Consider the following 27523-nt stretch of genomic DNA (forward strand, 5'->3'; position numbering starts at 1 on the left):
TACACAAAAAGACAGAAAATTAAACATAACTACAACAAAAACACACACAAATGACTCCAAAACTTTAACAAAAATACAAAAAAATATTCCAAAAACACTAAATGACAGAAATAATACAGGAAGGACAACATAAAATACACAAAAATGACAACAAATATGTGAAAATGTCTAAAAAAAAACAAAACACAAAACAAGAGGGAAAATAATACTCATAACTAAAACAAAAAATATGACATCAAATATCAACCAAGTAACTCCAAAAGTGCAAAAACAAGTAACAAGCAAAATGACTAATTTAGAAATATACTCAAAAAAGTACAAGTATCCATAAAAGCAACTCAATTACAGAAACGTGAGGAATCTGTTACTTTCGCCTCTGCAAATGATTGTTAAAGTCTTGATCTTCTTTGTGGGAATGAAGCGTTTTTCACCAAACTATCAAATTATCCCCTGAGGACGTTAAACACGAGATATGAGACGCATCATCATGTGACTCAGAGAATAAAACGGAATCAGTGTAAACGAGGAAAACCCTCAGGGGACGTAAACCAGGTCACTAGAACAAAACAACTTTTCTTTTGTTTTTTTTTTTTTTATAAATAAGTAGAAGATGAAGTTTCGATGTCAGCTTTCACCTCATGGTTCTGATAGTTTATATATGGGCAATTGGCGGCCCGGGGGCCACAAGGAGACTTCAGAATAGTTTTTTGCGGTCCCCAAAGAAAATACACAAAATGACAGAAAAATACAAAAAATTACTCTGAAAACACGCCCAAATTAAGAAAGATTACACTAAAATATACAAAAAGACAGCAAAAAATACACATCAAACCCCTAAAACAAAAAAACTCCAAAAACACACAAAAAAATGTCAAAACAAACAAATAACAAAAAACTTTAAAATTCTAACAAACCAAAAAATATAAAATACACAAAATGTACTTAAAAAACACAACTTCAAAAATATAAAAGAATATACAAGAGATCAAAAAGCGACTCCTAATACACACAAATCAAAAACCACACACAAATATCAGCAACGTGTATATAAGACAAAATAAAACTATAAAAATAGGACAAAAATATAACATCACAAAATACCTATAATAACTCTTTAAACACAAAAAACAACAAAAGCAGAAATATAAAATGACAACAAAAATAACCCAAAACTCACAAATGACAATGAATCATCGAATAAACCGAATCAGAAAATGAGTCGAAGCAAATTATGCAAATATCGCTATTTGACGCGCTGCCTCCACCTACCCGGACAGCTTTCAATGAAACACCGCTCTCCCACTTCCGCTATAAACTTCCGCCCGCACCAAAAAAGCGCAGAAAATCAAAGAATACTTCAAAAAAGACACCGACCTAAAGTGTTGAATCATTACACACTGAAGTTAAAACAAAATTGAAAACAAATTGCATAGATATGAACACAAAGAAATGCATAGGAATATTACTTACAAATTACAGTAACGACCTCTTACAGAGGCTTCATATTTGAGGAAGTTGTAATTTTTATTTTTTTAACAGTAAATACTGAAATTTAGTTCAGTTTATTGTTTAACTTTGTTTTACCTCAATTTGTAGATAAATACTAAAGGTTTAGTAGAACACTGTTGTGCTCATATACGCTACGTTGCTTAATAGAACTTTATTGACGTAATGCATATTTATACGATACAGAAAACTGATTTATTTTTATTTTTATACTGACTACAATGCTTCATCGTATATTTAAAAGGTCATGAGTTTATTTTATTTAATTCTATTTTTTGTAGGCTAAGCGCAAGAAGCATACAATTCCATAATTCCCTTATAGAATTTCCATCCATTTTATAATTAATTATAAAATGGATGGATTTATCGATTACTAAGAATTGTGTACTGCAGCCCAAAAAAAATAACAGCAGTAATAGCCATTGATTTTTATATTATTTTGAAATAATTTACACAAAAACTACTGAATAAAATGTCAATATCTACAAAAGCAATATTAGAAAAAAACATTAAAATTAAAAAAAAAAAAAAAGAACAAATTTAAGTGAAATTCTTATTTTCAGAAAATAAATTCTGGTTTCAACTATATATACAAAAGTGACTAGAATAAATAACAGTAGTGTGAACACACAAACACACACTTCAAAAAAGCGCACAAACATCAATGGTTGTCATCAATAATATATTTGTTGTTCAAACAAGTAATGAATCATGTTTACATTCTGTTGGTTCTCACATCTTCTCTCCAGCATATTTGAAATATTTTCTACAAAATACCACAAACTAGAAATGAACATTCAATGAAGATGTGTGAGATTTTAATTTCTATCCATTAAGTCTCTCTGAGGGACAGAACGCGCTGATATTTACACAAACACAAAAGTAGCAAATAACTGGCTAAAAAAAAAAAGCAAAAATCTCTTAACGGGAAGAAGCGGAACAGACGGGACTACGTTTCCCAGCATGCATCTGGCCTCTGACTCCAACTAGAACTTTAGAATGAAAACAAATGTTGCACTTCAGTGACTTTTAGTCGAACTTTATTTTATTTTATTTTCTTTTTTTAAACAAACTCGGTTTCTTCCCCAAGTTTTGGGATAAAAAAAAAAAATTGGTTTTGGTTTATTTTAAAAATCTAAACTGAAATAAAAATCTTAAAATGAACATAATAAATACTAAAACTTCTAGCCGAGTCTTCTGGGTTTATTAATGTCTGATGATGGGACACAAAAACCATTTAAAGCCACTTTACGGACACTAAAAATAATCTCTTATTACCGTTACCGTTTGTTTACAGACTTCAGCTTTTTTTTTTTTTTTTAAATGGCTGAAAAAAACTAAAGCACACAGAGAGAAAAACATTTGTATGATTTGTGGATTTTTAATTAAATTTAAAAGGAAACTGAAATTTTTTTTGTATTTTTTTGTTTTTTACAGTGGCCCTGAAAGCTCAAAACAACAAAAAAGTCACAATGCAAGGAAAAAAATCCACGAAGAAGAGTAAATTTAATGGAGTAAAAAAAAGTTAAAAAGGAAGTGAGATCCAAACTAATGTAGGAGTATTCGTTCTGTTTTGACTTCCTGTTAACTCTTCGTGTTTTTTTCCATTTTTTTTACCTCCGTTGTGGCTTTTGTATTGTGAGCTTTTAGGGCCACCATAGTTTTTATTTTTAAAACGATAAAACGGTGAAAAAGTGGCAATTTTCTCTTTACTTAAACTTTTTTTTTGGTGGTGATTTAGAACAACACCTTAAACATTGTTTATCATCTGCAGTCTAAGACGTAAAGTTTAATCAACTGTTAACTTTAAACACGTCAAACATCATCTTTGTAAATATTTACAGGTTGACTGATGCTCAGCTTGACTCTTTTTGAGATGACGGGACTCAAAATAAAACTGATCTGACAAAATAAAACGTCTACAAAGTGTAAAACGTTTCATCAGCATCAGAAGAACTGATCCACATCCACACGGGAGGAAAAACAAAACAAACGTGCAAACAAAAGCCCAAAAACAACAAGGTCCCGAAAATGCTTAAAAACAATGTCTAAATGGAAGCTTTTTAAAATAAAAGTCGCAGAGCAAACCTATTTGAATAGTGGGTGGAGTCTTACAGCTGATTGGTTGGTCCGTACCGACGCCTTCTTAATGTTCACGTAAACATTAGGGACTCATTTGTGATTGGTCGGCAGGGGCAGGACGGGGGCGGATCGATCGTTGGTGAGAGTCCGTTTGAGCTTCACGCCTCGTATGAGACTCAGCATGTTGGACCCCGAGCCGTCCTGGTCCTGGACTGGGGGCGTATGAGGAGGACTTTGGTGCTGCTGCTGGAAGATCTGCTGCTGGGTCAGGTTCTGATGCTGCTGAATCTGTTGTTGTTGTTGCTGCTGTTTCTGTTGCTGAATCTGTTGCTGCTGTTTTTGTTGCTGAAGCTGTTGCTGGTGAAGCTGTTGCTGCTGGTGAAGCTGTTGATGCTGAAGCTGTTGCTGCTGAATGTATTGCCGTGTCTGCACCTCCTCTTGTTGCCAAGGTTGCTGCTGCTGCTGGTGGTTGTGCTGCTGCGGCTGATTGCATTGCTGCTTGGTGTTGCCGGCGTCAGGCACGGTGGGGACGGGCACGGGCAGGTGCCCCGGGACCAGCTGGTAGTACGGCGACGCTGCCAGGCTCTGCGTGGAGGAGCAGAGGCGCCTGTGGCCTCCAGTGGGGGGCGGGGCCCTGAACATGTTCTCTTCGCTGCCCAGTGCTCTGAGGGGAACCTGGGGCGTGCTGATGGGGATTGGCACCCCCCCGCTGATAGTTCCCCTTCGGTATGCCGGCTTGGACGACGGCTTGCGGCGGATGGTGGCCGTGTGTGATGGCGGTAGACGCAGAGAGCCGCTCAGCTCGGACTCGGCCAGGAGGCTGACGGTGGAGGCCGGACGCTTGGACTGAGCAAACTCCCGGTACTGGAAACGCAGGTCGGAGTTCCTCGGGATGGTGGAGGATTTGTCAAAGTCTGATTGGCTGTTGCCGTGGGAGACGTGATGTAAAGAGATGGAGTCGACGTCTCCGTGGAGGGAGATGGACTCATAGTCGACTGCAGTGAAAAAAAAGGAGCGATTAGTTTGTAGCTCTGCATTCTGCCGTAAGTTTCTTACTTTTGGACAAATATGTAAACCTAAAAAAGATAATTGTATTAATAAAAATTAAAAAAATATATATTTGCATTATAAAAATAAACAAATCAGTGAAAATCTGTATTTATAAAAAATGATCAGCACAAACCTAAAAAAAATTGTAAAAATAAAAATCAGTATAAAAATCTGTAATAATAAAAATAAATACATAAAAAACTGTGTTAATAAAAGGTAATTATTTAAATAATTTAAGAAAATATCAATAATAATAAAATAGCTAAATAACTACTATAAAATTTAACAAGTAAAAACCCATTTTAGTGAAAATTTCTTGACACAAATGGATGCAAACCTAAAAACATTGTAGAAATAAAGATTATGATTAAAAAAATCATTAATAATAAATAAAAATCTGCATCAATAAAAATAAATTCATAATTATCTGTAATAATATGAAGAAATACAAATGTATGTGAATCAAAAGTGATCAGATAAAGACATTGTTAGTCTCACAGATCAATAAAACAAGTATTATTTGTTCTAATAAAAATTTTTAAAGTTAAAATTGCCGCTTGAACATTTGATTTCATCTCCACTGTAAACACTCTCCTATTGACTTTGTTGGTAAAGTCTGGTGCAATGCATTATGGGATATGGAGTCCTGCAGACAGAGGCATAGAAGAGTTTTTTCTTCATTCTTACTGTGATTTCTGGTCTTTTTTTCTGTAAACAAGGACAACAATGATTGGCTTGATTAATTTTTAGTTAATATCAATAAATAATTAAAATAAGTCTAAATTTTTGAATATTCCCATACTTCCCATACTACATAGCTGCTGTGGAAATTATCTGGAGACAATATCCCACAATCGTTAACGCACCAATCAAAACTGATCTCCATGGTAACAAAACAAGTGTCATAGCATAAAACCAGCGTGGAAAGCAGGAAGAAGTCAGCAGTGAAACATGGAACTCACACACAGACGTGGATCAACGGTTGGTGTGTGTGTGTGTGTGTGCTTTCACCGTGTGTGTGTATGGTGTCCTCGGAGCAGGACGGTGTGGTGGTCTGCGTGCTGTAGCCGCTGGAGCAGTGCAGCGAGTCCCTGCTGCTCCGAGGGGCATCCGAATTCAGCGCTCCCAACGTCAACGCCAGCTGGTCCCTTGCTGAGCACGACTGAGAGCGACAGGAATAGTCCACAATAGTAGATTACAATAAACATGACGGAGCATTTTAAATAAGTTACCACGACAACGCCTCTCTCTGTCTGTCTATCCCATGTAATGTCTTTAAAGGGATCCTCCCCTGTTTTTACAAACGTGGCCTGAAATCTTTGAAATGTACTTATTAGAAGATCTATGACTAACAAAACACATTTTTATGCACCATATTTATTTTATTGCCATTTAAAAATGGGACTACTTTATAGTTTTAGAGCCTGTGTTAATTAATAAGAAAGCGTTATAGATGTTGATGTAACCCTCTTTTGTGCAAGAAAATAAAAACTGTTGTGAACTGAAAAGATCTGACCGCAGGGGGCGACAGTTCCGGTTTCGTAGTTGATATCAAAACCGCCACAACAGTAGTAGACAATGAAGCAGAGAAGAAGAGCTCTTCTAAGGGACCTTTACTCTCCCTTTAACAGTGTGCTGACACACTTTGGTGGCTAAAGTTAGCGAGAAAATCAGACTGTTGATGACATAAATCCTGGGGATAGGAGTCCTTCAACAGTTCATGACAACTCGCTAACTTCATCCACCAGAGCGTGTCAGCGCACTGTTTAAGGCATCTTTAACTTTTCCTGATTATTAAGAGCAATCAAAAGCAACACAAGTTGTAGTTTTGACTGAAAAAGTTGCTAAATGATCTAAAAATCAGGATGAATGTTTCACTCCAATAGAAAACAATGGGATGTTTACAGGTAGTGGGGCCGTGTGACATCATCAATCATGTGATTTCAAGATGGAGGAACACAGGCTCTAAAACTGTAAAGTAGTCCAATTTTTAAAAGTTCATAAAACAAATATGGTGCAAAATAATGTGTTTTGTTATGCATAGATCTTCTAAGAGGTACATCATAAAGACTTTAGGCCCAATTTGTAGAAACAGTGGAGGATCCACTGCCATCTTTTTGAGTCATGAACAGTACATTTCTCTTACTAAAACAATGTGACCACCAGTGGACAAATTAGGAATAGCCATTACACATATTAAATATTTCCATTTGTTCTCAGTAATGTCTACATTTGACACCTCTGATCTACTTCTACCACCACTGACCTTTCCGGACGCCAACATCGCTCGAGCTCTCTCTCCGTGGTGCGTATTGCCGCTAGTGGGCGGAGCCAACAGCCCATTCTCCACCGAGGAGACACTCCCACCTGACAGCAGCTGATTGGTGGAGCCGTAGGCATCCTGTCAGAAAATCAGCGTTCAGATCCGGTCACAGTGTACGGTCCGAGGGCCAAACACTGACCATTACGGAATCAACCAACGACAAAAACACACGTGTACACAAACGTGTTATTTACGTGAACACGAGCTCTAACTGAACACCACAGCACTGGGACTTTATGGTTCACATCTACATATGAGCTGTTCCACACAATGTGACGATCAGCCATAACATTATGACCACTGACAGGAATCACACTGATGAGTGAATGCTAGAAGCAGCAAAAGTGCACGAGCCCAAGGAATTGAATTCGTTTTCAACCCAAAAAATTATTTCCAAAATAAATCCAAAAACTGTTTTCCTAAAATGTTTTGCATTAAAAACTGATGTGTGAATTTATTATAATCTATAAATAAACAAAAAAAGGACTTTTTGAACCTCTTTCTTCACTAGTATTACAAAAGTTCAAATACAATTAATCACAATTACTGAGCCTGAAATAAATAACCTAATAAAAGTTAACCTTGCTCTTATCTTAGCATCTCTAATGATAAAGGGTTCTAAATAAGCTGTAAAATACATTAAAAACAATTATTTATCATCTTGAAAATATAGGTTTTAACATTTTTGATGTGAGTGTCTGAGCCTTTTTTCTCTCAGTATAACTCTATATATATATATATATATATATATATATTTTTTAAATGGTAAAATGCAGGAAAGCTTGATATGGAACATATTTTATTAATTATTAACTACATATGTGTAGAACTGTACATAGAACTGTAACATGGTTCCCCAGTTTAGCGTTAAATTATAAAAAACAATTTTCACAGAGTTTTAATAGCAATTACAAATACAAAATTATCTATCCAAACTCAATTACAATTTAATTACGATTACAACAGAAACAAATTTTTAAAATACAATTATAATTACGCCATAATTTCAATTAATGACCAATTACACGCTTACACCCCAACCCTGACTTTTACTGTTCATTCCAAAGTTACATGAATACTTTATTGAAACTATCGTCTAAAATAAAACAGAATGTCTGATCACTTTAAAAAAGCTTTCATGATCAAAACGGAATGAAATGTCTTGATTATGGGTGGGGCTTCTAGAGCAGTTAAGACACTCCCAGTCGACACTAAGAAAACTATATACAGTTAACGGTATATAGTTTTTCTTTATTCAGGTAAGAGTCCATGAAACAATGAAAACGTGTGACTGAACAAACTCAGCAGGTGGTCGTAATGTTGTGGCTGAGGAAGACTAGCTGTTTGAAATGTCACACTAATGTACTACAAACTCAATGAGTATATACTGTCTACTGTATACTATTAGTATGATTTGGATGATGAGCGTTCCCACTGACGTATACTTCCAAGTTTTCCAAGATGCATTTGGACTAAAACCTGAATCACACTGAGGCTAAAAACCTCCGTAGATTCTCCACCTTTACTTTGAAAGTTCTGAGAACATTATAAGTGAGAAAGTGACCAAGTAGAATAATAACATGTGCTCATTTGATCCATAAAACTCATGGAAACACATTTCATGCAGAGATTTTTCGGGGACCTTCCATTGTGCTATTGACAAAACTTCCAGTAACTGTAACTTCAAAATAAGAGCCCTATTTACAAAAGCCTTAAAAAACTAATGGAAGACAAGAAGAGATGCTTTTGTTCTGAAAAGGTTGATGTTCAATTTTTAGCTTGAAGTCGGTTCCAGGACCATTTTACTTCCTGCTTGCAATGCATCATGGGACGGTTGACTATGACTAGTGACTGTTTTGTTTTTATTCCAAACTGTACTAGAGTTGTTCAAATAAGTAATGGGGAGATTGAGTAAGACTAGTTTGCCCACCGTACACACTTAAAAAATGTCCCCAAATAGTATAATAGTATACATCCGGGTATGTTTCCAGTACTCATATTTCCTCCATATCACAGCATTGATATAGGTAGACCTATATCCTGAATATCATGAAATTAATGGAAAATTGCTGTTCTATATATATATTTTATTATATATAAAAATAAACTTCATCATAAAAAAAAAACATCTCTATGTAGGAATACTAGTGACTTTTGCTACATATACTGTTGTCTAATGTGTTCTGATTTGTAAAAGTGTTTGTGAAAATACCACCAGGGGGCGTAAAAACCAACAATAATGGCCACTGCTATCATTTACCCGTACTTAATTTTACTCCATCAAAGATCATATATGATAGAAGACGTTTATTTAAGTTCTATTCTTCAAAAGTAGTAAAGTAGAGAAGTAGTGACAGCAACAACTACTAAAACAAGTATTTAATACAAAATAAGCTATAAATTATATATCTCAGAAATATGGAAACATTGCAAAGAAGGACACTGTTTGACTGCACTCAATGAATAATATTAAACACTTGTGTGATGTGATTTGTACTGTATGATTGTATAAATCAAAACAGGTTAAAACAATATATAGATACATCTCGATATAGGCAATATTGTCATTTACTAAATCGCCAAAAGAGAAAACTCGATATATCTTGAACCACGATATATTGCTCAGCCCTAATGAGTAATACGTTAGTGTGACATTTACTACACAGCCTGGGACTCTCACAAACACACACACATACAAAAGCTCTCACTACAAACATCAACGTGGTAAACTAAACCAGGAGAGACGTGTAAACGGGCCGCTGACAGACGACTGATGGAAAACACGGGTCATGTGACATGGAGTCCAAACCAATGGAGGACAGGGACACAGCACGCGTACATGTCAACCTGGACTGGTTCTTTATTCAGACGTTAAATTGTATCTGCGTTATAACCACTTAGTGTTGAATGCTGAGGTGAAAATGAGACACTCTGTCCTTCTACCACAGGGGTCACCAACACGGTGCCCGCGGGCCCCAGATAGCCCACATTGACCATGTGAGGGGTCCTCAGGAGCTCTAGTTTAGTCAAATCTGATTAAAATCACAGGATTCAACCTCACAAAAATAAATACATACAATGTAGTTAGTACGTAGTCAAGTTAAATACTGCTGATAAAGTTTTAGTATTAAAATAACCATCTTTAAATGCTTATTTTCACTGAAACATTGTGACAAATGTTTTTAAGGTGTTGAGGATCTGGTTAGGGTTACAGTGGTTCTCTAACTCGTTTAAGTCCCGCCTTATGTCAGACTACTACATTTTGCTCAGAATTCTGTGAAAAAAAACATCCATAGATCATAATAATGGAATGAATGAGTGACAACACACATTTTAAAGAATCTAACTTTGTAAAGAAGTGGATAAAACAGAATTTGGTGTTTCCTGAATAGATTTATTTCTATTGTTTTTTATGATTTACGGTCATCGGACCCATTATTTTTAGTTCATGTTCTAATAAAAATCACTTCTATCATCATTTTGTGTGTTGTTGGTATTATTTAGGATTTTCTCTCTCTGTTTTTGGTGTCATTAGGTTGCATCGCTGTTATTTTTGTGTAATTTGCAATATTCTTGTTTGTTTTTCTCTCATTTAGTGTGTCTTTGTTGTCGTTTTGTGTGTTGCTGGTAATAGTAACTATTTTTCTCTCCTAGTGTGTGTGTGTGTGTGTGTGTGTTTTGGTGTCTTTTTGTGTAATTTGTTGTTTTTCTGTTTTTTTCTTATTTTACAGTATATTTTTTTCTTATTTTGTGTGTTTTTGCTGTCTTTTTTTCAGTTGTTGGTAATATTCAGTGTGATTATCATTTTAAACTAAAAATAAACATAAAACATATTTTCAATGCTTTAATTTGTTATTATTCCTCTCTCTCTAGTGCCATTGTGTGTCCCTAGGGGTACACATACCCCCATTTGAGAAACACTGGTATGTTACTTAATATATAAGGTGGATTTTCTGTAAAATTTAATGGAAATGAAACAATTGCATAAATTAGGAGAAATAAAGTGTTGGATACATTTTTGAATAATATGTTAAGGTTGAATTTATTAAGATCAACTGTTTGCAGGAAATGGATTTAATGGAATAATTAAGTGAAAGTTAAGGCTTTTTTGAACTTGTGCTGATTGGTGGTTGACATGTAAGTGGCTGTGCACGGTGCAGGTGAAGCTTCACTACATTCAGCTATAGTTTTCTCACACTGGTCAAATCCCTGCGGCTGACGCGCCCAGCGGCATAACCGCGGCAACCACGGCGGCCATGCCGACCGCCGGGGCGAGAGGGGGAGTTCCCTTCGCTGAGGGACCGCCCACTTTCATCGAAGCCAATCAGCAGATTGGGAGAGGAGCAGCGCTACACACAGGAGAGCGTTAGAGTGCTGTGTGTGTTTGTGTGAGGAAAATGCTTTTATTTTGAAAGTGTATGGATTAAATAAATGTGGAACAAAACCAGTAAAATCTGACAAAATGAAATAAATTTACGTGACTGATCATTTTGATTCAGAGGAATACTAAATTCATACATAAAAAAAACTTCTGGGACCTTTTAAGGAAAATGGAAGCATTAACAGATGAATAATAGTTTTAATAATTGGTAATAAAGCCTTTATGTTTTGTTGTTTTATTGTAATTTTTAATTAAGGCAATGCAGGCTTTTTGAAAATTGCTGCTTTGGGTCATGCAATCAGCCATTTTCGTCATTCGTCATCCGTCTGTAACCATGGCAACATGCTCATCATCGTTGATAAACTTTAATAGCAAAACAAACTAAAAAAAAAAAGTGTCTTTTCATATTGTTTTGCATTTGTTTAAAAATAAAAATGAAAGATTTTTTTTATTTTTTAAAGGTAAAACTGTTTTAGTGGCAACTAAAAAAACAACAGATTTTTCTTTTACTCGTCTTGTGTGTAAATTTAATTAGTCAGTCGTAGATAATGAAATGTGACTCATTCTGAGACTTTAATATTTTTGATGAAGTTATTAAATCTAAAAAATAATATTCTTTGGAACATAAAGCGGATAAATAGTGTTCATAAAAAGGTCACAGAGTATATTCAGTATATTTACTGAAAGTGTGTAAGAGCAGTGTGCATGTGTGTGTGTGTGTGTGTGTTACCTGGATGTGTACACCGTCGACTGCACAGCTGATGGAGTCCAATGAAGGGACGTGCCTAACTGATCCAGATGTATAAGTGCTGCCAAAACACAAAGATTCACATGAAAAAACTTGACAAAGATCGTTTAAATAAGAGATCATAAGCCCAGCAATGCCCTTTATTACAGACTACATGCAGCCCTCGGTCTTTATTTGTGAAGTAAATGCGGAAAATTTATCCAAAAACTATAAAAAATAAAAATCAAAGGTATATAAAAAACACACAAATAGGCAAAACAGACAGTAAAACATTCAAAATGACAGAAAAATAAATAGAATGACTATAAAAATACACAAAATATCTCCAAAAGCACACAAACTGATGCCAAAAAACCCCCAAAACATACAAAATCACAACCAAAAATACACAAATAACTTTAAAAAGGACAGCAAAAACACACAAAACAACAACAATACACACAAATGTCAGAAAAATAGATAGAATGACTACACAAAAACAGTAAAATATACAAAATGACAGATTAGAATTAAAAACCTTATTATTTGTGTGTATGAGAAAACTGAGGCCTGACATATATAGGAATTACTGACATTACTGGACCTGGAAGTGTAACTGAAAAAACACAATAAAGTCTTAAATCAGCTCAGATTTATTGGCAGCAGTAATTGTAATAATGTAGGACAGGTTTTACTAATGTGCTGTAATAAACCAACCTGCTGATGCTGCTTTTCCTCGACAGGCTGCTGGGTGAAGGTGGAGGCGTTTGGTACGTGTAGCTGAAGTCTGAACCCTTTAGATCCAAAATCACCTGAAAAACACACATGATGATTAGAAACAGACGTTTGAGCTTTTTATTCAGTGGTTCTCAAAATATTATGGCTGAAAATGTATATAATATATATTTGATATGGGCGTCATACCCCTAGATTCATATATGTTTTAATGGTAAAATGTGGGAAAGCTTGATATGAAACATATTTTAATAATTGTTAACTACATATGTGTAGAACTGTACATAGAACTGTAACATGGTTCTCCACATTTTAGCGTCAAATAATAATTGACACTTTTTTTAATAGAAATTTGATGGCAATTACAATTACAAAGTTAATTATCTAAGCACATTTACAACTTAATTATAATTACGACAGCAACAGATATTTTAAATTACAATTATGCCATAATTGTAATTAATGATCAATTTCACGATTACAATTATGAATGACTCCAACCCTGACCTTTGTATTTTCAGTTCATGTTCTAATTTAAACAGAATAATTTCAATCGTCATTTTGCATATTTTGTTGTTTGTCTGTTATTATTATTCAGTAAATTTGTATTTTGTCCTTTTTGTGTGTTGTTGGTATTATTTAAATTATTATCGCTGTGTGTGTTGTTGTTGGTGTCGTCTGGTTGTTTCTCTGTTATTTTTGTGTATTTTATAGTGATTTTGTGTGTTTTTCTCTCATTTTGTGTTTTTGTTTGTTGTTATTTTGTGTGTTGCTGGTAATAGTAAGTATTTTCGTGTGTTTTTGGTGTCATTTTGTGTATTTTGTTGTTTGTTCTTTGTATTACTCAGTGTATTTGTGCCTTATTTTGTGTTTTCGTCGTCATTTTTTGTGTTGTTGGTAATATTTGGTTGTTTCTCTGAGTGTTTTTGGTGTTATTTTGAGTATTTTGTTGTTTGTTCTTATTATTATTCAGTCATTTTGTGAGTTGCTGGTAATATTTAGTATCATCATTTTTAACTAAAAATAAACATTGTAATGCTTTCATTTGTTATTTTATACTTCATTTGGTTTAAACCAATCAGCTTGTTCATAGAGAGGGTGAAACACAAACAAAAGGAAGTGCTGTATAGTGTGTAGGAAATAAAAAAAACTACAGAATGAACAATTGTTAGTAAAAAAAAAACAAACTATAAAATGAACAACTTTTATTAAAGTGACGACAAGATATAAAAAAAAGATAAACAGGAACAAATTCCAATGAAAAACAAGGAAGATAAAGAAGGCAAAGGAAGAAAAAATAATGAAGTAGATGATATGGAAGAAAACGAGACAGAAACAAATAGAAAAGAAAACTCAACAATGAGATAAAGGAGGAAATGATAAAGACTGAAATGATTAAATGATGTGAAAGGAAGACAATAATGTAAAAATGATAAAAACAAAGAAGGAAGAAAGGTGAAGATAAACATGCAAATTAGAAAATAATGAGAAGTTGTAAAAAAAAAAAAGAAAAGAAAACAACAACAAAGAAGAAAAAGGGATGAAGCGGAAAAAGGAAAAGAAGAAAAGGAGGAGGATGTGATGGAGGGTTTTTCATACCTGTTCACTGGCTGCAGGCAGCTTGTTGGGTTCTGCTGTGAGGATGTTCAGATCTTCTAAAAGTGTCTGAAGGTGAGTCACTTCTCCCAGCATGTTGATCTCATGGTCCTGCAGCGGCGGGGGGGCAAAAGTACTCAAGTACAAGTATAGATACTTAAAAAAAAATGCTCTGGTAAAAGTATTAAAGTTGCTCCTTTACTTTGGTAAAAGTAAAGTACTTACAAAAAAAACAAAAGATATGATTTATTATTACAGGGACATTTGTTTTACTTTTTAATAACTTGTAGAAATCTGGCACATGACAATAAATTTTATTTGTTACCCTTTATGAACAGTTTCTTCCCAAAAGACATCCACTCTCTAAACAATAAATACACACCAGCATCACTACTAATATAATGGAAAAGGAAATACCCTCTTTCTAAATTTGTCTCTTTTCTAATAATTTTTACCAATGCACTTTTATACTGATGAACTTTTTATTCTGACAGACTTTTACGGGACCTTATGTTGTTTTTATAACTGTCTGTTTGGCTTTGATCTTTGAAGTGTACTTGAATGTTGTTGGGAGGGGCATGTGGAATGTCATTGTACTTTGTGAAATGACAATAAAATGATTCTATTCTATTCTCTTCAACAACTGGAAAATTTAGCGCTCAGAGATAAAATTTGGAAAGAAAATAGATCAAGAAATAAAAAAGCAAATGCTGAATGAAATCCAGAGCAGCTTTGAGATGAACATTTTTAAAAACATTAACCATAAAACTAAGAGACATATGATGTAACTTGAGTGTGCACCAGCACAAAATGTGAAATAAAACCAACCAGTCGTTGGTTTTATTTGGTCTGTGTAAATCTTACAACACAGAGAAAAGTGCTCCGCTTCAAATTTTCTAAGTTTGTGACATCACAAGCTAAATCGGGAAAGAAAATACCCTCCCTCCGCTGTAACTCCACCCATGGATTCCACCCCCAACCTGATGAAAACTTTTGCCAAAGTCTGCCACTGTTTTTCTTGCTAGCAAAGGACTGTTGGTGCGTTCACACCGGACGCGACTATAGCGACTTCAGTCACTTCAATCGCCCGTGATGAGTCGCTGGAACATAGTGGTGCTTTCTGGTCACTTCATCACTCCAGTGAACACTGTGTGTGTGTGTGTGTGTGTGTGTGTGTGCGTGGAGCCGAGTGATGGAGAGAGAGAGGGCTGAGCACTTCTTCTCCAGCACTTATCATAGACGGCTCCGCTTTTAGAGTTTAAATGATCAACTTACAGAGTTACTAAAGGATGAGTTCACTCAGAATGAATGCTCATTCAAGAAGTTAACAGGAGTTGAGGAAGCCTCCCGCTGCAGCCGTGTCACCGTAGCGGGAGGGAGGAGCTGCTGCCTCGGCTCCACAGACAGTGAAGGACGGGGGAAATGTCGCTTGAAGTAGCTTTAAAAGTTAAAATTTTAAAACTTTGAGCGACTGAGTCACAATGGACCAGTGTTAATTTTGACAAGACATTTTTATTCAGTTTTAGTCTTTTGACTAAAATTCTTTTTAGCTTTAGTCATCTGTTTAGTTTTAATTTTAGTCGACTAAAATACCAAACAATTTTAGTCGACTAAATCAATAACAGGTTTACTAGACATTTTTATCGCTGGTATAAAAACAAACTAAACCTACTGTAATTTATGTCTGTATATGTAATATATAAAACACAAATGTAACTTTATTTCAACACAACTGTGTTCTCTTTTCATGTAGTCGCGTCTCCATCTGGTCGACAGTTTGTGTACTATTTAAAAGGTTGAAACCCTGCTATTTAAAAATAATTAGAAATTTGTGTTTTGAGTGAATTCCGATTTATTTAGTTGTTTTTAAATCATATTTACTGTTTGTCAATGTTGTGTATTGTGTTTTTATCCATTTTTGTTTATTTAATTAACAATTAAAAACACCACAAAACAGTCACATATTTACATGTGTACTAATACAATATTTATCAAACATTGTATGGTTGTTTGTATTCAAATATCACGTCCCAGCAGCTCTGTCGTAAAGATTGCGAGTGAATGAAGTGACGTAGTCTACGCGCATGCGTTGAAAAGATCTGAAAGGATCCGGTCTGTGAAAGGATTAGGTAGTGACAATGCGGCGGTCTCTGCTCACTTCTTCGCCCCAGAATTGATCGAGTCAATGAGAGACAAACAGGAAGCATATCCCCTGCACAAAGCAGCATCAAAACAAACATGGCGGCCAACACGGACAAGACCAATGCAGCTGCGCTCTGCTCTGTTTTAAAACACCTGGATATATTAATGAAACCACAATAAGAAGAGGCTTTAAAACCATAAGTCTGTACCGTACTACAAGCTGTTTTCATCTGCAGGCTCCGTTTAGGGAAAAAGGTCTACTCTTGCCGCGCTGTTGTTGTCAGATCTGCTCATTGTTTGATTGGTTACTCTGAGTGTGTTTGTCCCGCCCCGCTCAGCCAGAAGAACTCAAACGCCGTGAGCGCTTCCAGACTAATGGCCTGTATGAATAATACAAGGAAATAAAGATGAATTCCATGCTACATCTCTCCCGTCTTCTGATTGGATTTTGGTCACAGTCTATTTTCGTCTCGTCCTTTATCTGTTGACGATAATGTCAATCAATTTAGTCATAGTTTTAGTCTCAATCAATTACTTATTTTTTAGTTTTTGTGTCGTTTTCGTCCACAAAAATATATTTGTGAAGAAAATATTGACCAAAATATTTAGTCAACAAAATGAACACTGCGCAGGACCTCTTGAAGTCACGTCACTTACATTGATTTTGAATGTAATCTCATCATTTCAGTCGCGTTCGGTGTGAACACACCTTTAGTGTGTGCCACCCCAAGGGAGAGAGGGGCAAGGAAACGTCTTAAACATCCCCTCTTGCTTAATTCATGTGACAACATTTCACTCATGGAGGGTGTTTTCCTTGAAAAAGTGTCTTTTTTTTTTTTAGCCACTCTACCACACACACACACAAACACACACTGACCAGCACAGGCTTCAGCATGGTGACGAAGCTGCAGTAACGAGATCGCTCCTCGATCAGAGCTCTGCACACGGCTCGTTTCTCTGTCTCCTCCAGGACGGCGTAACGCACGTTCACGTCCTGCAGCGCACAGTCCAGCTGACCGCGGGCCTCACCTTTACCTGCACACGCACAAGCACACACACGTTAAGCTATCAGTGAAAGGTGAAAAATTAAAAAAAGATAAAAAATTCAGCCATTGAAAAACACACAAAATCACGACAAAATACACAAAAATAATAGAGAAACATACTATACGACATAAGAAACAACCAAACACACACTGAGATAGAATTATTTAAGTAATACCAACAACACACAAAAACGACAATAAAAACACACAAAATAAGAGAAAAATATATTAAAAATAAAAAGAAAAGAAACCAAACACACAAAATGATGAAAGAACTGATCTTGATTAGAACATAAGTTATTCTTGGACCCACGTCAGGATATGATGTCATAAATGATAAAAACAATAGAAATAAATCTGTTTAGAAGGCACTATATACTGTTTCATTGACTTATTAACAAAATAAGATGATAACATGATCCCCCATGCTGTGAAAAATGACTAATAAGAACCGTGCATCCATCTATCCATCCATCCATCCATCCATCCATCCATCCATCTGTAGTAATAAACACTACCAGCAGGTGTCAACATAACATCAACCAATCACTATTTCTTTCATTTCATACTATCTATTACCATCATTTTCTCTTTTTTAGGTTTAATTCATTCAGTATGTGGAGAAAATAAACTGTTGCAAATTATTTGCAAAGACAATTAAAAAAGGCTCGATCAACTCTTAATGACAATAAGCAGTGATTGGTTTATTGATTATCAGTCAATGGAGGATCTTCACTGATAAATTCCCTAATTTTGTGACCAATTTTTGAGGGAAATTGTAGTATTTTGGAAAAAAATGTAGAGTTCCTTCCACAATGAGAGAAACAAAAATAAGCATTAGAATGTGTAAAAAAATCAATTAATAAATCATAGTATAAACTTTTGTTTGTACACACATTTTTGAAGTTTAAAAAATGTTTGCAAAAAAGTGTTTGTGGCGTTTTCTAATAAATGAATAAATTGGGTTTTGTGTTCTTTGTGTGACTTCAGGTCTGTAGTGTATTTGCATTAGGTGAATAATTTAAATAAATGGAATAGTGCAGTTACAACTGGTTCCTGGGTGAAATAAAGGAACAAACATGATTTGGTTCCTGTCCGATGAAACTAAATGTTCTCACACTGACAGTGAGAGAGTGTTTTCACCAAAGCTCTGAAACTGACACGCATTCCTGCTAAAGACCCTGAACGTGGTCTCACTGCATGCTGCACGTTTCCACAAATGCACTCACTAAATCCTGGGCCTCCGTGCTGCACATGTTTAACTCATCTGAGGAGATGAAACTATTTGAGAGTCAAACTGAGAGATAGATGTGAGCTTTTTTCCAGGTTGGGCAAACATCAAACTCTTAGAAATATGTGCAGAATGTCATGACGCGGGACGTGCGAGGACTGCAACGTTCTAGTATTTCTCTCGACCCAATGAGAGAATTTGAACCTACACGTCAACCTCAAAACATAGAGCCGCCCTGTTGCCACTTAGCTCTGCTAGCTTAGCTTTGCTAGCTTAGCACAACAGCGCTGTGATGTGCGACGCTAGCTAAACATGCTGGACTGTGTAAAGACACATTTACACTCTGCAGTAAGGGAAATGCAAAGATTACCAGATGATAAAAAAATGTCTCCAAGGTTCTTCATCAGACACTTTAAAACAGTGGTTCTTTAACTTTTTTGGCTCTAGTCCCCCTTTCTCTTATTTCTGAATCCCATTTGTCTGACTCCACTATTTTGCTTAAAAAACTCTTTGAAAACAACTATAAAACATAATGATGGAATGAACGAGTGATAACACGCATTTTAAACCTCATTTTGTAAATAAGTGAAAAAAAAAAACTAATTAGCGCAGTGGTTCCCAACCTTTGCTTGGATCATGACCTTATTTATACATCAATCATTTCTGGGGAAGATTGTGTGTTTTAATTAAATAAAAAAAGAATTATCAAAAAATTTCAAAAATCTATTTTAATTTTTCAGAAATTTCAGGAGACCCCACATTGGGTCCCAACCCCAACGTTGAAAAACACTGATTTAGTGGCTCCTGAACAGATTAATTCCTAGAGTTTTCTATAATTTCTGGTCAAATCACACCTGGTGTGGGACCAAGGCTGACAACTAAGTTATTTTTTTTAATGTTAACAACATTGTGCTCTAGTTTTTAATACCAGTCCCTACAGGATATTCTCTTAAAAATATTGATTTTGTAATTTTGACTAATTTAGTGAAATTATTTTTAGAAAAAAAAAAATCTGATTCCTTTCCATAAATTGCAATAAAAAATGACTGCATTCATGTGATATAAGTGTTGGCAAAAGACAAGCACCTAAAAAGATTGTGGCATTTCATTGAATTTGTGAACATGAGATATGTACATTTGAGTTATTTAATAATATACACAATAACTCCTGTTTTCTCTATAATTTTTGCTGTGTTCTGTGGGCCGAATTGGATGCTCTAAAGGGCCGGATTTGGACCCCGGGCCTCGAGTTTGACACGTGCCTTAAATAGAAAATACACAAAATGACACCGAAAACAAACACACTAAGAGAAAAATACTATTACCAGCAACACACTAAACGACAACAAAGACACACTAAATGAGAGAAAAATACACAAGATCACTAAAGAATACACAAAAATGACAGAAAAACATACAAAATGACAGAAACAAACAAAATAAGTGAAAAATATACTGAATAATAAAAAGAACAGACAAACTATGACAAAATGACAGCAAAACCACACAAAATGATGGTAGAAATTATCTTAATTAAAACATGAACCAAAAAAAATACAAGTGTCAGTCTTGGTCCCACATCCAGAGGGAGATGACCAGAAATGGTGTAAACTGTAGAAATAAATAAATAAAATCTATTCAGGAGGCAGTAAACACTGTTTCATTTCACCAATTTACAAAATGAGATTTTTTAAAATGTGTGTCATCACTCATTCATTCCATCATTATGATCTATAGATGTTTTTTCACAGAATACTGAGCAAAATGTTGTAGTCGGACAAAGGGGGGGGGGACTGGGATTCAAAAGTAAGAAAAGGAAATTTCAGCCAAAAAAGATTGAGAACCACTGTATTAGGAAATACACAGCAGTTTTTATTTATCAGACTCACATTAATGTTTCCAAACCAACTGGGCACGAATAAATGCCTCTTTGTAAGACAGACGCTGGTAAACACACACACACACACACACACACGCACACACACGCACGCACACACGCGCACACACACGCACACACACACGCGCACACACACGCACACGCACACACACAGGTGTGATGGAGGCTGTTTCCACTTTGCTAACAGAGATCCACTGTTGGTGTGAAGTCACTCAGACGTCTGGAAAACACACAAACGTGCTGCCAGGGGCCCCTGCTGGCCCCACAGCCACTAACACAGGACAGGGTGAAGTCAGAGGGAACCAAGGTTGGGGGAAATTATAATTGTAATTGCGTAATTGATCATTAATTACAAGTATGGCGTAATTATAATTGTAATTTTAAAAATCGGTTGCTGTTGTAATCGTACTTAAATTGTAATTGAGTTTAGATAGCTGAGTTTGTAATTGTAATTGCCATTAAAACTCTATAAAAATTGTCAATTATAATTTAACGCTAAACTGGGGAACCATGCTACAGTTCTATGTACAGTTCTACACATACTGTAGTTAACAATTATTAACATATGTTTACCAAATTTTAACATTGAAAAAAATTTGAAATTGAGGGCTGTACTGACACAATAAAAGGCTAGGACACCCACACCAAAAATATCAAAATCTATATTTTCATTGATTATCAAGCCTAACAAGGTAATGAATAGATAGGAAAGAAATTAGAAATGCTAACAGAAAGCTAACACAAGAGGAAGGTTAACATTTATTATGTTATCTATTTCAGGCTCAGTAATTGTGATTAATTGTAATTGAACTTTAGTAATTCAGAACGTAACTGTAATTGACTGAGGATAAAAAAATAATTGGAATTTAATTGTTATAGGAAAAAATACTGGTCACTCTAATCGTAATTGAATTGTAATTGAACGTAAGTAATTGAGAACGTAATTGTAACTCAGAAATGTGGTTCTAAAGTCTCCCCTTTATCCAACTGCAATATTTAGGTTAGAAAACAATTAAAACACAACTGCAGATCATAATGATGGAATGAATGAGTAATAAAACACATTTTAAGGAATCTAAATAAAACAGTTAAATTCACAGCAGAAGCCAAAGACAAAAAAAGCTGCATTCATAAGTTCTTTTTAATATTGGATTCCAACTCAACACTGAAGGTTCTCCTGGTCAAAGTGGATCATCAGATCTTTTTAACGACTCCCTGAAGTGAGTCAGCAGATCAATCATGACTAACTCACGAGTCAGTGCTTTTCAAGAAACTGGAAACTCAGCGAAACGTCTACGTCAGCTGAGCCGCTGCAGCTGTCGTGACTTTAAAAAGAGTCACAACTGTGTAACTCGCTCCAATTATGTGAGTCCTCCAAAGTAAACCCACAATAAATTATGGAAATACACAAAAACAACAGCAAATTATACACAAAACTACAACAACAAAACCCAAAATGAGTCTAAAAACACAACATGATGACTAAAATGAACACAATTAGTCACAAAACACAAGGTGACAACTAAAGTACACAAAAGTACTCCAAAAACACACATCATAACAACAAAAATACACAAAATGAGTCACAAAAAAAATGACAGGAAATAAAATAATCACAAAATGAATAAAAAAAAAAACACAAAACAGACAGACAAAATGTATACTAAAACAAAAACACGCAAATTCTATGTTTAAAGTCATAGTGTAGGACTCATAGATCAATACATTTAAAGTATTTAATTTTAAACAGGAGAAAGAACTCACAAAGGTTGGTTTTCACTTCCAACATAAACATTGGGTTTGTTTGTGCATTGCATTGTGGGACTTGGAGTCCCATAGAAGAATAAAAAGATGGCACCGCAGCTGAAAACTTTATTTAAGATGTGACTCTTTCATTTTTTGTGTTTCTTCCGCAGACAAAGAGGAAAGGGATTCCCTTCACAACATGTTTGCCCTGCTTTGTTTATTGTGTTGCCGTGATACGACTTCACTCCGCTTTCTGACGTATTTGTGTGTTTTCGTCTAAAAACAATCATCAACATCCGGCAGCATCATTTTTTCAACAACCTTTGACACGTGAAAACAGCAGAAATGTCACTTTGACAGAGTTCTTGAGGTCACACTGGGGCATGAGATCAGAACAGTTTTGGGATCAAATACAACATTGAAGTGTAGTTCAGGTAGTTTTTACACGTTGTTCCTGAATGCACTGCCGCTGCCCTATAAGCCTTTACTATTAAACCTTGTAAAGAAGCACAACAATAATTGTGTAAAACATGTAGCTCTCGACTAAAATGTTTCCCGTGAACATCTAAATATGAAAAAAATAATATAAGATTTCTCTATTTTCTCATTTTAATTTTAGAGGGACACTACTTTATTTTTTTTATTTTTTTTTACAAATGTGGCCTAAAACCTTTGAAACGTACTTAAAAACACATGGCACCAAATATAGGAAGTGTGACCAAATATAGGAAGTAGGTAATAGGACCAAAAATAGGACCCCGCCAAAATGGTTCTCATTAACAGAGTAAGAAAACGGAAAAAGGGCAATAACCATCAAAGTATTGATACCCTGAAGCCACACACTGAATTTGATTATCCTATCTTAAACAGTTTCTGAGAAAAGTAGTCCACTTAAACTCAGACGGACGTAGCTCAAACCTATATCCCCTTTACATTTGTGGCTGGGGATAATAATACATTCATTTTATATAGAGCTTTTTTGGGACTCAAAGCCAGTTTATTAATGAGAATTTGGTTTGTCTTCACTTTAAGAATCAAACTCACTGATTTCTAACCTGGTAAGAGCCAGATTGATGTGTAGCCCCTCCCTCTAACTTGAGTTCTACATATCGATCTGGGTCTGTGTCTGGTGAATCCTTTCGGAACCAGGGAAGGAATGGAATGCTTAAAGCTGAACCTGTCCACCATGATTAGTTTTAGCCAATCACACTGTAACAAATGATGATGTCGTCATCGGCATGCGCCACAGAGACGCTGCTACAACAACAACAAGGCTCCGCTGCTGAAAACGTTCTTCTGGTATAGTAATGCTGCGGTCATCATGTCGTTGAGTGACTTTTGCCATTTTTGCAACAAAAGTATGAAAGTTAAAGGCACGTTAAGCATCCTCTTGTGTCGACATCTTTCTATTTTGATTAGGAACTATGCTAATAGCGTTAGCCCAGCTAGTTCCTCTCCCCGCAACTGCGCATGCGCCAGTTTTGCTTTGGCGCTTCTGCCATTTCGGTTTGGATTCAAAAGGCAAAGGCGGGAACAGCACAAGGAATGAGTTACCCGTGCAGGCAAGGTTACCTAATTTCCTCTTTCTGAGCTTAGTTAGATGACTGATAGGAAGCCGTCCACACCTAGAAACCATGACCTCAGCAGACTGTGAGCATATCATCACTTACCTTTCTTCACCTTCTTCTGCAGTTTTATTGTGTCTGACGATTTCTTCTTAATGTCTGCTCGGGCTCGCTTGTACTCTGACGAGAAAAAGGACGAAGAATGAGAAAGTGATTGTGCTTGTCCACGTGTTCCTTTCTGGAGTCGTCACCTTTGGCGTGGTCCTTGTCCAACTGACTCGCTCCTTTTTTCCATTCCTCCATTTTTGTCTCCAGAGGAGTGATGAGGCTTTCTGAGAGAGCTCTAGAAACAACAAACACTTGACATAGTGATGCAAATATTGACCAAATTGTGAGCGAGCAGTGATGGACCAAACCAAATAAACACATCTTGTCCTTTTAATTGTTTGTTAAAAACATTTTTATAACACCGTAAAGACATATTGCACGCTTCAAAGATCAATAAATCAAAGGTATCGCTTCACAAACACATTAAATAAATGTTGAAATTCCCGCACGGCTCCATCACCAACAATGAGTTTGTTGACAGATGGTTGTGTGACTTGTTTCATGTATTGCATTGAGGGATTTGGAGTGCCGTAGTAGATTTCTTGCGTTTTCTTTGCCAGACAAAGAAGACAGTGATTTGCTTCAGGACATTGTCATATTTGGTTTGTTTATGTGGTGTTTCTCAGAATTTGACGTCACTTGGTGAGACATTCAATTTAAGCGTATTCTGGTGGAAAACCATAAAAAAACATCATCCCCCATTGTGTAAGCACAACTTTAAATCCTTGAACAAAGCAGAAAATGTCATTTTGGCAGAGTTTTTGGGAGCACACTGGAATCAGTAAAGGATGAAATACACACACAGGTAAGTTTTTTTAAACTGTAGCTCTGTGTGTGCGTGTGTGTGTGTGTGTGTTTTAGTCTCTTACGTGGTAAAAAGTTTGAGTTTGGACTCGATGCTGCGATGTCTCATACACATCCTTGTAAGCGCTGAGCCAATCTCCTTAGTAGCACCTGAAAAGAGCAAAAAAAAAAAGGGGGAGAGGCTTTTATTTTGAAAGAACAGCTTAAAGGCTGTAGGTTTCAGCATTACACAAATCATTTAAATCTAAAATTTGCATGCATAAATAGGTGGCTGCCTCGTCTGCCACTCACTGCACACTGAAGGTACATTTAGAGACAGTAGTTCTCAAACTTTTGTGGCTCTAGTACCCTTTTTCTCTTATTTCTGAATCCAAGTCCCCTCTTTGTCCAATGACAACATTTTACTCAGAATTCTGTGAAAAAAACAACTATACTCAACTCATAATGATGGAAAAAATGAGTGATAACACACATTTTAAAGAATCTAATTTTGTAAATAAGTGGAACAAAACCCTATTTAGTACCTCCTGAATATATTTATTTATTTCTATAATTTTTATCATTTCCAGTCATCCCCCTTCTAATGTGGGACCAAGACTGACTCTTGTATTGTCAGTCATGCTCTAATCAAGATCATTTCGATCTATCATTTTATGTATTTTGTTGTTTGTTTGCTCTTTTTATTATTCAGTATATTTTTCTATTATTTTGTGTTTTTGTTGTAATTTTTGTGTTGTTTATCTGTGTGTTCTTATGTCATTTTCTATGTTTCTCTGTTATTTATTTTTGTGTATTTTGTACTAATCTTGTGTATTTTTCTTTAATTTAGTGCGTCTTCGTTGTTTTGTGTGTTGCTGGTAATAATTAGTATTTTTCTCTCTTAGTGCTTGTGTTTTTGGTGTCATTTTGTGTATTTTGTTGTTGGTTGACTGATCTTTTCATTGTTCAGTATATTTTTCTGTTATTTTGTGTGTTTTTGTTGTAGTTGTGTGTGTTGCTAATAATATTCAGTGTGATTATCATTTTTAACTAAAATAGACATAAAACCCCATATTTTTTTATATTTTGATTTGTTAATTTTCCTCTCTCTCTCTCTCGTACCCCTTGCAGTGCCTAGGGGTACACAATGGCAATGGTCTAGACTGTTCTAGAACAAAGGAGTCCATTAGTCATTAATCACATAACTAAATATTAATGCTAAGCTAAAAGCGTTGATGGATGAAAAGTTTTCTGATAGAGAGACTGATTAAAACAATGACATTTGGGTTCATTTTCATCACTCAGCCTCATTGTGAAGAGTCCAAACTGTGTTCAATCACGCTGAGTCATGTTTAAATGTCACAATCTGCTGCCTAACACGTAAGATGACAACAGATCAGACGTGGGCTGACTGAACAGGTCCAGCTCGTTGCAGGGTTTCAGTTCTGTAGGTTTTAGGAGTCAAACATCACACACGTGACCCACGCATTCATTTGGTCCATGTGCAAGATTTCTGAATACTTGCAGAAACACGGAGGCAAGGAGAGCAGAATCTGAATACTGTAGGCATTGGAAACTGGAGGCCCGGGGACCACATGAGGCTCTCGGACTGATTCTATGCAGTCCCCAAAGCAAACGCACAAAATGACTACAAATCTAAACAAAATTACAGAAAAAGATAATAGAATATTAAAAACAATAACAGAAATACACAAAATGACCCAAAATCTACACAAAATGACGCTATAAAAATGTAAAAAATTACAGAGAAATTACAGCAAATTGTGATTTTGTGACCAATTTCTATTTAATCAAGGGAAATATTATGTAATGATTTGAAAAAAATTTAAGGACTTCGGACAAATTAAGAGTTTTTTTCAACTGTTTAACATTAAAAATGACTGCAATCATGGCCTACACTTTTGTCATCCTGTCCTCATGTGCAGGGCCGGCAATGTCGCTAGGCAACCCAGGCGGCTGCCTAGGGCGCCATCTGGTAGTAAATTCTTATTAATTTAAAAAGCAACAATAAACTCGAAAAACACCCTTTACAATCACTGTACATGTTTTCTCTTAATTCAATATTAATTTTAAGTCCAAAAGTGCAAAGTTTTAAACAACATTGGAGATGTTAGTGATCGTTTAAGAGTGCCTGCTCTTTATTTGCTGCTTACAAGTAACTTTCTGCCCATATTTATGTTATTTTATTGAATTTTCTTCCTCATTGCATTGCCTTTTTGCATATGTAGTAATTCTTGTTCTATTCTATATAACTCTGTTGTGTTGTTTGCACATTGTGTTCTTTGGTTTTAAGATTTTTGTTACTGACTAGTAAAACCAAACAGGAAGGTAGAAATGTCCTAACTAAACTTTAACTTTTGACAGCATTGTTTTGCATTGCTTTTGGATTTTGCACCGTTGTTCCCTCACGACATTTGCATTATACCTGTCGGTGTTATAATGTATTATAGTGCAGTGTTTCCCTATCTTTTTTAGCTCGAGTCCCCCCCATGTTGGACCAAGTCTGACCTTTGTAATTTCAGTTCATGTTCTAATCAAGATCATTTCCATCATCAATATAATGATGATCATTTTTAACTAGAAA

At 35.5% G+C, this 27523-nt stretch overlaps 1 protein-coding gene across 1 annotated transcript in view; it reads right to left on the bottom strand.

Moving 5' to 3' along the window:
* Positions 1–3206: 3206 nt before the first annotated feature.
* Positions 3207–27523, bottom strand: part of mtss1 (MTSS I-BAR domain containing 1) — a 50506-nt gene continuing 26189 nt past the window's right edge. The window contains exons 4-13 of the mRNA XM_028446305.1: positions 25005–25089; positions 24279–24370; positions 24133–24207; positions 17420–17577; positions 14404–14511; positions 12787–12881; positions 12073–12151; positions 6905–7039; positions 5650–5800; positions 3207–4583 (exon numbers count right to left, since the gene is read on the bottom strand). Of these exons, the coding sequence (XP_028302106.1) occupies positions 3679–4583; positions 5650–5800; positions 6905–7039; positions 12073–12151; positions 12787–12881; positions 14404–14511; positions 17420–17577; positions 24133–24207; positions 24279–24370; positions 25005–25089 (1883 nt within the window). The 3' untranslated portion in view covers positions 3207–3678. The remainder of the gene's footprint in view (positions 4584–5649; positions 5801–6904; positions 7040–12072; positions 12152–12786; positions 12882–14403; positions 14512–17419; positions 17578–24132; positions 24208–24278; positions 24371–25004; positions 25090–27523) is intronic.

The sequence above is a fragment of the Gouania willdenowi genome, chromosome 5, assembly GCF_900634775.1.
Source record: "Gouania willdenowi chromosome 5, fGouWil2.1, whole genome shotgun sequence".
NCBI lineage: Eukaryota > Metazoa > Chordata > Actinopteri > Blenniiformes > Gobiesocidae > Gouania > Gouania willdenowi.